Here is an 11,524-nt window from a genome sequence, read left to right on the forward strand (position 1 = left end):
AACATATCATGTTTAATAGCAGTTATGCCCTCAACTTTTTCATTATGATTGACAACATAAATGGCCTCATTAGCTAGCAAGATATTATCAGAAATGCTCCTCTTAGGGATAAAAGCACTTTGATTTTGAGAAATAATATTGTTCATAAAAGGTTTCAATCTATTGGACAGATTTTTTTGAAAGAATTTTGCAAATAAAATTACAAAGACCAATTGACCTATACTGGGTTACCAATTCAACAAGAGGGACTTTGGGGATGAGAGTTATGTTGGTATGATTAAAAACCTTAGCAATGTTACCTGTCCTGAAGCAGGTTTGAGTCATATCAACAACTGCATATCCCATTATATCCCTATGTTTTTGATAAAACAAGCCAGTAAAACCATCAGGACCTGGAGGCCTCCCCCCCCCCACCCCCCACCCCAATTTGGAAGACAACATTCATTATTTCCTCTGGGGACATCGAAGTAGTTAAGGATGCATTGTATTCATCAGAGAACTTAACAGGGAGGTCAGCAAGGATTTCATTTTGAAATTTCTGAGGATGGGAAGAATATAGGCCTTTAAAATAATCTATGAAAGAATTTCCAATACTATCTCTATCAGTTAGAATAGTATTCAAGGAGTTCTTTATCCAGCTAATAGCATTTCTTTTTCTTCTAAAGAGAGTTACTCTATGGAAATATGGTGAGTTTCTGTCACCTTCTAAAAGCCAGACTTATCTAGATTTGTCCTTCCAATATAATTCCTCCAAGTTATATAGATATTCAAGTCTAGCTTTAAGTCTAGAAGTATTACTAGTATCAGTGGGATTAGAGACTTGGAGATCAGTCATCTCTTTCCTAATGGTAGATATATTAGTTTGAATATTAGCAAAAGAAGATTTATTCCAATCTCTTAAGCCTTTCTTAGTACTTCAAATCTTGGCTTTAAGTTTGTAGGCTGGGGAGCCTACCACATTAACAGACCAAGAATTAGCTATAATGTCTCTACAAGTAGGATCCTCTATCCACATGGCCATAAAATGGAAGGGTCTAGGCATACAATTATCCTCATAGTTAAATCCTATATGCATAGGACAATGGTCATAGGAATCCCTAGGAAGATTGTTAACACAAAGTTTAGGAAAAAGATCTTCAGCAGTTTGGTTAATCAGACATCTATCTAATCTTTCCAGGATTAAGTCAGGGCCTTGTTGCATATTAGACCAAGTAAACCTAGGACCAGAAAAACCAGGATCATGCAGAGTAAAAACAGTACAAAAATTCCCAAGGTTTTCGAAATCAGGATCATCTACTTCTAGACCACCATTTTTGTCTTCAGTTCCTAATAGAGCATTGAAATCTCCTATAAACAAAACCGGTTCATCTAAAGGTGCAATAGTCTGTTGACATTTTTGTTCCCAAAAGGCTTGCCTTAAACTACTATTAGGTTCACCATATATATGAAATGAATATGACAAGTCTTGGAATGGATGACATCAGTAGAAGTAACATAGATGCCCCTCAGACTGGATGAAATAACGTTTAGGTGAACCTCCTTCTTCCAAGCAAGAGCAAGACCACCACTTCTACCAACACAGGGCACATTAAAATTACAAGGAAATCCCATGTTTCTTAATTTTCTAGCAGCCATGTCTTTGTTCATTTTAGTCTCAGACAGGAAAATAATGTCAGGGTTGACATTCTTACAGAGTAAGTTAAGCTCTTTATTAGCAGATTTTTTACCAAAGCCACGAAGATTCCACGCAATCAGATTGACATTATTGACAGGGAAAAGATTTATGGTATTTTGAGCAGTTCCAATAGAAGGGGTAGGGTGAGGGCAATTTACCTGAGTGGTAGAGTCAGATCCGCCACCAAGAGAAGCACTGGTACCATCACCACTTTGAGAAGCCATTTGGGAGGAATCGAGACTAGAACTGGTAGCATTGAGAAGGGAATTATTGAGGACAACATTGTTGCTTGGGGAATTGTCAACATGTACATTATAGCTCCAAAAAGAGTTAAGGATTGATTGGGTGTTGAGAGAACAAGTAGAGAGGTCAATTTCTGGCAATTACCCCAATTTGGTAATTGGAGAACACAGCTGAGCATAATCAGGTTCAGTAGAGGTTTGTTCTTCAGGGATAGTTGCTATATTAGTCAAACTAGAATTAGCTCTGGTACGTTTCCGTAACTCAGCTCTGGGATTAATCTTTTTTTTGAGGTTTGCTAGAGCATCTTGTTCAGCAGAATTAGCTGTTCCTCTAGTGATGATTGGGCTGGTATTTGGGATAACAACAGTTTTGAATCTTCTCGAAGAATTGGTGGTACGAATCAGACCACTAGGAGTTGACTCGGAACCAGAGATAGAAGCAGAAACAATAACATTTTGAGTAGTAACTTGCTTTAGAACAATTGGTAAACCATTCTCTAACTGGGTCACATGTCTCTGAACAAGACCGACATCAAAGATCTTCAGAGTGGTAGATCTGTTCACGAAGGGGCCCATTTGAAAAGTATTTGATAAGCTCTTATGAATATTATTTTCCATACTTTGATGAATAGCTTCTTCTTTTCCTTTATTGCACACTTCAATAGCAGTTGATTCAATCTGTGTTTCTGGTATAATCTCAGTTTGCTGCATAATAGTATCAGTGATGATAGTAGAGGAGGAATCAACTTGCTTGACTCCAGAAGGCATCATTAACTTTGAGACAGCTGGGAGGGTATAGTTTCTACAGCAATCATCAATTTCTTTGATTTTTTTCTGCTTTAGTTTCCAAGCAGCGCAGTTTTGATCTTTATGATCAAGGATGCGACAAGAAGTGCAGAAATATCTGGGAACTTTGATGTGTCTGCATTCAATCAGGAAAGGTTCACTTCTACCACTTGTAAATAGAGGGATACCTATTGGAAAGTCTTTTTGAACTGGGATTCTAATGCACACTTTGACATTCTTCATAAGAGGATGTTTACCAAAAGAATTTTTGGCTTCAATAAGTTCCCCCATACTGAGGGTGAGTTTCTGGAGATCCTCGAGTTTAGTACATTCATTTGGAGTATTGCATAATATGAACCACATGATTTTTTCATCAAAGAAGAGTTGATGGTTTGGAGGCCAGCCTTCAACATGAACCACTTTTAACACCACTAGATAACCACAGACAAACCAGGATTTCTGAGAATTGATTCTGTTGAAATCTTCTTCAGATAAGTAACAGATAAGAACTTTGTTTCACTGACCATTGAAGGTAGTAATGGTTGGGTGTTGAGCTAAAAGCCATTTATTGCAGATATAAAACCTGATAGAAGAGGTTGGCATCAACGTTTCGCAACAAGCATATCCCATCATACACCATTTCCAATTAGTATCAGCTTCGGCTAGGACAACTTTTTTGTCTATGAAAACTGGTTTAGCAAGTGTAGATGGTAGAGTAAGTTTCTCAGTCATTTGAGCATAAAGAGTTTGAATTTCTTGGTTCAATTTTTGGGTTGTCTCTGAGAGGTGTGAAGTTTTCATTATGAAAGAGAATTAGGTATAAATGAATATAGATTGATGAAGATCAGATTCCCAAGTTATTAATAAAAAATACAGATGAAGAGAAAATAATCTTTTATTGGTACTGTTTTGATATAGGTTACAGACTAGGATACTGAGGGAAAGATAAGTGGGTTTTGTTTGTATATGAATTTGAACCTTAAAAAAGGAATGAGAAAGTTGTTGACTATGAACTAAGAAAGTTTCAAGAGAAAATTGGTGTAAGATAGCTATAGTTATGCTGCAAAGATTGCTTTGGGGAAAAGGGTGAGCATATGGGGTGTCACTCTCATATCCGAGCTTTATGGGCATATTTTGGTTTGAGGTGTTCACGTGAGTGTTGTGGGGAGAAAACCACATATGGACAGACTCAATAATACATTGTTGGAGCTTCTGATAAAAGTTGGAATGAAGATGCATGACGTAGTTTTGGGTTGTTGAATATTTATCAGATTTGTCATTTCTCGGGCTGACATATATGTGATGAAGTAAACTACCAAATGTAATAATGGTAGTAAAAAGGCGGGAGAATTTTTGTTGGGATGGATGGAATTGGGGTGGTATGAGAACGTTCATAGTGTTTTCTGGTTTGGTGGAAGGGCTAGTAATGCATCTGCCAGACAAACCCCAAACCGCGATGGTGCCTCCCAACTGATGCTGGCTTCTTCTAGTCTGCATAAAACATAAAATTTTAATTAGGCCCCAAAAATAAATTCCAAAGTTTGGTGACCCACTAAAGCCTCCCTTAATGACAGTTCCAAAGGGAGTAATGGTAAAGGTAAAGATTAGATGTTGAAAATAGGTCTTGATAGGATAATGATGGTCATTAGAATGAAGGGGATACACATGTCTTTGAATGGGCGTAGTTAACAAAGTGACTTGACGGTTAACTAAGCTCCATAAACGGAATTGAAGAGGTACAGATGGGTTTTTAAAGGGGTGATTAACCAAAATGTTGTTACTCTCTAAGTGTTTTTTCCCTATCTGGTTACCAAAAGAGGAAAAGTTTAGGTTAAGAAGGCTAATAGAAGAAGATGGATGATAATCCTGGCCATAATTCACCAAACTCCGATGGAAATCTTCCCAATACACCACCAGAAACACCGAAATATTCACAATACAAATCACTTCTTCCTTCTCTAAATTTGAGTGATTTACAGAAACTAAGGATAGATGTTCAGTCTTAAATAGATCGTCATGTTCGAGAGCGAATACTGCAGAGAGAAGCAGAAGAAGCAGCTCAAGAACGAAGAAAGAGGAAACTCGCGGATCTCTATTATGCATGGGTACCCAAGTATTTAGCAAGGCGAGAACGTGAAGATGAAGAATGGGATGAGAAGCATGCCAAAGCCCCAAAATATGAAAGTGCAATAGAGAGTGATTCTGAGGCTTCAGAGGGGTTTGAGTATTATTTGAAGGAGGTGGATACCAGTGACCTTGATTCTGATGCAGCAGAGGATAAACGCAATATGAGAGTTTATCGTGAAGGAAAGTTAAGGGGCCGATTCGAGTATGAATTTCACAATCCCAAGATCTTTGCACGCACCATGAATGAGGGTGAGCCAAGCAGAATAAAGGTAAGTGTGAATCTTGACAGTTCAGATGATGAAGAACTGGAGGACAGGGAGGAAGGAGATGGTGATGGCAGTGATGATGCATCTTCTTCCAGTGGGTGAACGTTATGAGGAAGAGGGGTGGGATACTCATGAAGATGATTGGTGTTAATCACTTCGGAGTTACCAGAAGAGACCAAGTTTTCAGGATGCGCATAAAGCTTGAAAATTGTTAACAAGTTTTTTACAAAACGGTATTTCTGGTAACTCTTCTTTATCCCATCCTTTTTGAATCTGCTGCTGGTGATGGTAATCTTCTTTTCTTGTCGTTTTGAATTTCGGTCGGATTTATCTCTGGTTGTTTTAAGTTTATGAAGTAAGTAATTGTTGGTGTTAAGGGTGTGTTGATTTTTGTGGGTGTATAGTTAGGAGGGTTGCAGGGGTTTCTATGAATGTTTTGTGAATTTATGGTACATGGGTGTTGAATGTTGGTATCTGGATGTTTTTTGGTACTTTGATATGTTGAACTTTCAATGATTGAAAAAAATTGATTTAAAATAATGTCTAATGAAATGCTGGAAACTTTTAATGTTGAAACTGAAGCAGTGTATGCAATTTATGTCAGGCAACTCTATAAAGTAGTTGCAGTTCTTAATATTAGAAACAACTATGTTTAATCCTGACTGTTTATAAGAAATCGTGGTTGAGAATAACAAGGATTTGAATGTCAAGTAACTGCTAATGAGAATAACAAGGGGAATGAAAGATTTAATGGTGATGGATAGATTAAGGTTGAGAAAGAAATTCTCAGAGAACATGAATGTAGGAAGAACTAGAATGCAAACGTCAGGGTGACGTTGCAGAGCTTCAAGAGAGATGGTTCTATTTCTCTCCCCAGTTTTTTTGTTTCCCTAACCAAGATGGTTGGTTTGTTGTTTGGTAAGAAAGGAGAAATAATCAAAATTATCATAGCCAATATATCTAAAATGTGGGTCCAAGAACATAGCTTAGTGATATCCCATCAACTTCAGTAAGGAGGAAGTCAGGGGTTCAATCCCCGCCGTCGTAAAGGTTTGTAGTAGATTAGTTGTATAGTGAGTTTAGCGGTGTTTGGTCTGGCAGTGGGGCCATTCCAACTGGCTGGCTTCGGGTAGGGGCTTGGATCCGGCTTTCGCGTATCAAAAAAAAAAAAAGAAAAAAAAACTGTTTTACGAGTTTGAGCATATTCCCACCGGACTCACTTGCCCATGTAAGAGCCCAGATAGGTAAACACTTTATGCTCACTCGAGCAACCCATTGGACTTGCCGCAGGATGGGCATAAAGACTTCCCTGTTTTACTATATGGACTATAGGAGACTAAAAAAGAGGCGGTCTTTATTCATCAACGTGTTCTCTCTCAACACCAATCATTTCACTCACTCTCTCTCTCTCTGGTCTTTTTCTCTAGAAAGTAAATTCTCGAGAAACAATACACAAACCACCAGTATCACTCTGATTACGTCTCTGATCTGTTCTCTACCCACCAAATCTCCCATACTTCGGTGAAGTATTATCTCCGAACATACATTCTTTTAAGCTCTCCCAGCTGAGTAGTACTCTCCGCCAGTATTACACGAGCTCCATCCTGAAAGAGGCCAAAATGAAACTACTTCCTCCTGATCATCACGGAAACCCATCATCATCATCATCCTCATCAATGAGGTGCTATCAACAGCAGCAACAACCACCGCAGAGTTCTTCGTGGATGTTGAACTCCTCATCATCAGCATCATTTACTCAAAACATAAATAGTAATAATAATAATAATGCCAATAGCAAAGTAGGTTGGTGTTGTTCTTAATACCCCTTAGCTACCCCCTTTTCACATTAAGGTTTGTGGGTCTTTTTTATTTATTCTTACTGATTTTTTTTCTGTGTATGTGTTGAGCAAACAGAGGAGAGTGATGAGGAAGAAGATGACGATGAGGACGATGATGATCTATTCACAGTACCTGATATGGAAGCAGCAGCAACAGCTAGACCAAGTACTACTGATGCATCTCCACTAACAAAAGCTACTACTACTGCTGTTGGTGAGGAATCACAACAAAACAACAATGCGGCAGCATCTGGTAAGCAGCGTAAGAGAGGCCGGAATCCTGCTGATAGAGAGTACAGAAGGTTGAAGAGGTACTTACTATTATACTACTATATTCCTGTTCTTGATTATTCTTCTTCAAATTTTTGGATCTTATATGTTTAATTTTGAGAAATGTTATACTGCTTGCACTATTTATTAAGAAATAGGATTTTCTTCTTGTAATTACTTAGGAGGATCATTTAATAATCAGAGTACCGCTTATCTTATACATTATGTTGGCAAAAGAGAATTATCATACCACACAGAAAATGCTTTTCATAGAGCCAAGGGTGGGTGTGAGGGACGACAGAACGATCAATTTTCTCAAAGTGGTGAGTGGCTTAGAGCTTAGAGTTAGAGCTGCACATAACAATGAGTTCATGTTTCTTGTTATGTTGAACTGAAAAGCATCTATGAAGTAGAAACTTAGGGTGATGAGAGGAAACAAATGTGACTGTCTATCTTTCCCTAAGCAGAGCTGAGTAACCAAGGGAGTCGAGGACACCTGCCCTGGTGGCTGCTGACTAGTGCAAAATGCTAAACAGGCCCATTCTATCCGTAATCATGTCGCAGAGGTGCAATGAGTTGAATTGGTCTCCAGACATCAAAGAGGTGTACTCCAGAATTAGGATGATCATAGAACATAAAGAGAGAGGTAAGTCAAGGGAGAGGGTCTACTAACTTTTATTTCATAGTAATTCTACAGTAGAAGAGGTTGAACACAATAAGACGTAGAGTGAGACATATATGTAGGAAGACTTGCATATCATATATTCATAAATTACAAATTCTTTGCATCACATCTGACAGATATATGTATATATTCAGTATATCTTCGTTGTCTCATTTTTTCTGATTCTTTATGTTGAAGTTTCTACTAAATTAGTTTAACATGGGAAAAATGTTGTCAGAGCATTTTAGTTTCCAGCAGCTGTCAATGCTCATGCATAACACAATCACTAGACAAACCAAAGCATTTTTGTTTGATCAGCAAGAGAGTGATATGTATATATAGAGAGAGGTAACAACCAACAAGAGTTTGCACACAGAATCTTACTCCTAACACGAAAATGAAAATCTTAGATTACCCATGTGATTGACTTGGGATGAACTAAACAATAAAACTGAGGCCTACCCTATGTACGGCATGTGTGATTCACATTATAGTTAGAATGCTTGGTGTCCTAATATATCCTTATAAGCATTATAATCCTCGTTGTATGCTGATCCCCTCAAATTAAATTGATACATCTGAATAAACAGGTTGCTTAGGAACAGGGTTTCCGCCCAGCAAGCCCGTGAAAGGAAGAAGCTTTATGTCACCGAGCTGGAATCTAAAGCAACAGATTTGCAGGACAAGAATTCAAAGTTGGAGGAGAAGATTTCGACTTTGACCAATGAAAATACCATGCTACGGAAGGTAAGTAGTAATTTGCTGAATTGGTTCAACAGACATATATCAACCAGATTAACTTTTCCAGCCATACCACTAGTTTTCAAAATTCATTTTGAACTGTTGTTGCAGGTCCTTATGAACACTAGGCCTAAAGTCGACGAAACAGCTGACATCAAACATGATCATTCAGGCAAAACGTGACTCGTAAAGAATGTACCAAGGTTGTATCTTTTATTCAGCTTGAAGCACGCACTGCATTTAGGAGATACCTTATATAGCCTGTAGTTTAAACTTCAATGCTGGGAGGTTCATTACCCTATATTCATAGATTCTCTACCCTTGTACAAGTTATGTGCAAAGGGTTTCCTTCTGTTTGGTACCGCTGGTTCTAATTAGTTGCTTACGTAATACTGCTCCTATTAGTAGATAACTGTGTATAGTTGGAGGAAACTGCGTCATCCTATATGCTGATTGAGCAGCATTGCGACGTACTAAGCTTCACTGATCAGAACATGCTTATCAGAGATGTGTCCCTGAACTTTATGTATTATATCAGCGAAAATTAGGTTTCAATTCAATAGTATTTGCTAAAGGTAATTATATGTTTGATCCTTCAATTCATATCGAAGCACATCTCTTTGTTTTTGAAGTATTTTAAGCCAAGAATGGTGGCTCAAAGCGAATCCGGGATTCAGCTATTAACCTCCAACCAATTCTTTTAGAAAGTGGCTTACTTCTAAAGTTTATTTTTCAAAAGCCCAGACCACCAATTCTCTTTGGTTTACTGAGTTCCAAGATTTTGAGTAAAGACGATTTTTCCAAGTAAGTTGTTAAAAATTTATTTTTGAAGTTCAGTCGTTCACTACAAACCGAGAGAACAAAACCAGGCTAAAACCGCCTCTCACAGTTGTTCTTTTTTTTTTTTTATTTGTGGCTCCCATTGGGCCTAACCCCTCGGGAGACGTGCAGGGGTGGATTTATGAGAGGCGTTTTTTTCTTTCATGGTTTTATGTTGTGATGCCAATACCACACAGTTACACCTTGTTTGTTTACAGCCGACTCGGTGTCTGGATCTGAGTCAACCCCTGACTCGCACCAAGTCAGATGTCAGACTGTTTGGTTTTAAATTTTTGAAGTACCTGACTTGCTGTTTGAGTCAGGGGTTACCTCTGACTCGGTGGCTTTTGAGTCAGGTATAAAAACACTCCTGACTCAATGCGTCCATCACTGACTCGTACAAAAAGACGAGATTTACCTCTACTTCCCGACCGAAAATATTTTGCTCAATTTGTACGATTCGAAAACCGAAGAATCTCTGAATTAGAGTTCTAATCCGTTCTTCTCAAAATCGGGTTAGTTATATGTTCTTTTTTTTAAAAAAATTCTGTGGTTTTTCTTAGGGGATCTTTGTTTAATGTTCTTGGATGTAATGGTGTTTTAATTATTTTGGGGTTTCAAATTATGCGTATGGATTATCGAAGTGTTCTAGTAATTTTTTATGCATGTATTAGAAGTTCAACAAAGTTAGGTTTGTGAGCTTTATGTGTTTGTGAAAATTCCTAAGAGTAAAATAATGTTTCCTTGTAATTTTTGTGTTCGTTTAGTATTGTTCAGAGATGTTTTGTTTACTTGTCGCAGTAATCATGCCATGAGTTGAGTAGTTTATGCAAAGCAGCCTGCAAGGATACATGATCATGATATGAACTTGGGATAGCTAGGAAAGATATCACAATGATATCTCTGGACCCTTGATGGATGAGACGGTTACGACAGATGGATGCAGTAAGTACTCCAAAAACTAGTGTGAAAAATATAGCAAATTATTAAATTGGATTTTGTTTTACTTATGCTAAGGTATGAATAATCTTATATTAAAAATGATGATTTGGTGTCTTTCCTGTTATTTGAACATGAACAAGATTTATGTCACTTGTCTGAGTGTTTATGTGTTGGCTAAAGCAGTAAACGAATCTGTTAGCTTTCCCTATTTGTTCATTTGAATCTCGACTTAACATATCCACACTATGTGAACTACTATTTCTTAGGAGTGTAGAGTCGTGCACCCACTTGTTTGCGAAATCAAGCGTCATCTAAGATGTAACTACTGTAAAGTATGCAGCCCTAGAATGGCGCTTGGATACTGTGGAATATCTTCTTGAAACTGCAACCTTTGCATCATGTCGTAGTGAACCATAGGTTGTGTTCCAACTGATCTGCTAACTTTTCAAATGCATAATTTCAGACGATTTAGAGTAGCTCCTGATGTTTTTTTCGTGTTGCAGGGCATAAAGATAGCACACTCTTGTTACTTTCAAAGGTATTAATGTGGATGTTTCGAATGGTCATGGCTCACTGCTACAATATATTGTTGTTGCTGGCAAACACGAGCCAGTGTGAATAACAATTTTAAGTTAAATCCTATATACATGATGACAGGTGACAGGAGCTATATGGACACCCAGGGATAACTGAACCTAACAGCAGTCAATGGAAACATATGATTAACTGAACCTAACAGCAGTCTTATGTAAATCACATTGTAGTTATAACATTTTTGTTATATCCGAGTAACTTGTATTCCTTTTCCTTGTTGTTTCATGTCTCGTGTACTTCAAGTCATCTAATCTCATGGATGTTTTATGTCTTAAATATTCTAGTCAGTTGAGTTAGGTCTGACTCAAAAAACAAACACATTTTCTGAGTCAGACCTTAGTGAGTTATATTAAGATGAGTCAGGTGATTACAGTCAGATCCAGATGACTCAGATCCAGACGAGTCAGATGAGTCAGCTGCAAACAAACAAGGTGTTAGTTATTTTCTGTATTTAGTTTCCTAGCTTTCCATAATTAGTTAAACTCTTTCCTAGTTTAGGCAGTCTTTAAACTTCAGTTCTTTTCTTGTTATTCAAGGCTATGAAAGCTATAAGTAGCCTA

The 11,524-nt window shown here is 37.7% G+C and overlaps 1 protein-coding gene across 3 annotated transcripts; it reads left to right on the plus strand.

The window, feature by feature from the left end:
- The first annotated feature begins 6,495 nt into the window (after window positions 1-6,495).
- LOC113347075 (transcription factor HY5-like) lies at window positions 6,496-11,210 on the plus strand. Of its 3 annotated transcripts, XR_003358730.1 has the most exons (7): window positions 6,496-6,899; window positions 7,011-7,245; window positions 8,459-8,615; window positions 8,721-8,812; window positions 10,230-10,373; window positions 10,874-10,908; window positions 11,028-11,199. XR_003358730.1 is itself a non-coding variant. In XM_026590660.1 (4 exons), the coding sequence occupies exons 1-4, from the start codon at window positions 6,716-6,718 to the stop codon at window positions 8,790-8,792; spliced, it is 648 nt and encodes a 215-aa protein (XP_026446445.1). In that variant the 5' UTR covers window positions 6,497-6,715; the 3' UTR covers window positions 8,793-9,212. The 3 variants fall into 3 exon arrangements, 1 of the variants encoding a protein (XP_026446445.1); XR_003358729.1 differs by having other exon boundaries at window positions 10,874-11,210; XM_026590660.1 differs by lacking the exons at window positions 10,230-10,373; window positions 10,874-10,908; window positions 11,028-11,199 and having other exon boundaries at window positions 6,497-6,899; window positions 8,721-9,212.
- The last annotated feature ends 314 nt before the right edge of the window (window positions 11,211-11,524 follow it).

This window comes from Papaver somniferum, chromosome 2, assembly GCF_003573695.1.
Source record: "Papaver somniferum cultivar HN1 chromosome 2, ASM357369v1, whole genome shotgun sequence".
NCBI classification, from domain to species: Eukaryota; Viridiplantae; Streptophyta; class Magnoliopsida; order Ranunculales; family Papaveraceae; genus Papaver; species Papaver somniferum.

Excerpts from the sequence above, each read along its gene's own strand:
- LOC113347075 (XM_026590660.1), top strand. The coding sequence starts at position 6,716 with ATGAAACTACTTCCTCCTGATCATCACGGAAACCCATCATCATCATCA. Across the intron at positions 7,246-8,458 it reads GAGTACAGAAGGTTGAAGAG|GTTGCTTAGGAACAGGGTTT; the intron begins GTACTTACTATT and ends CTGAATAAACAG. Across the intron at positions 8,616-8,720 it reads AAAATACCATGCTACGGAAG|GTCCTTATGAACACTAGGCC; the intron begins GTAAGTAGTAAT and ends CTGTTGTTGCAG.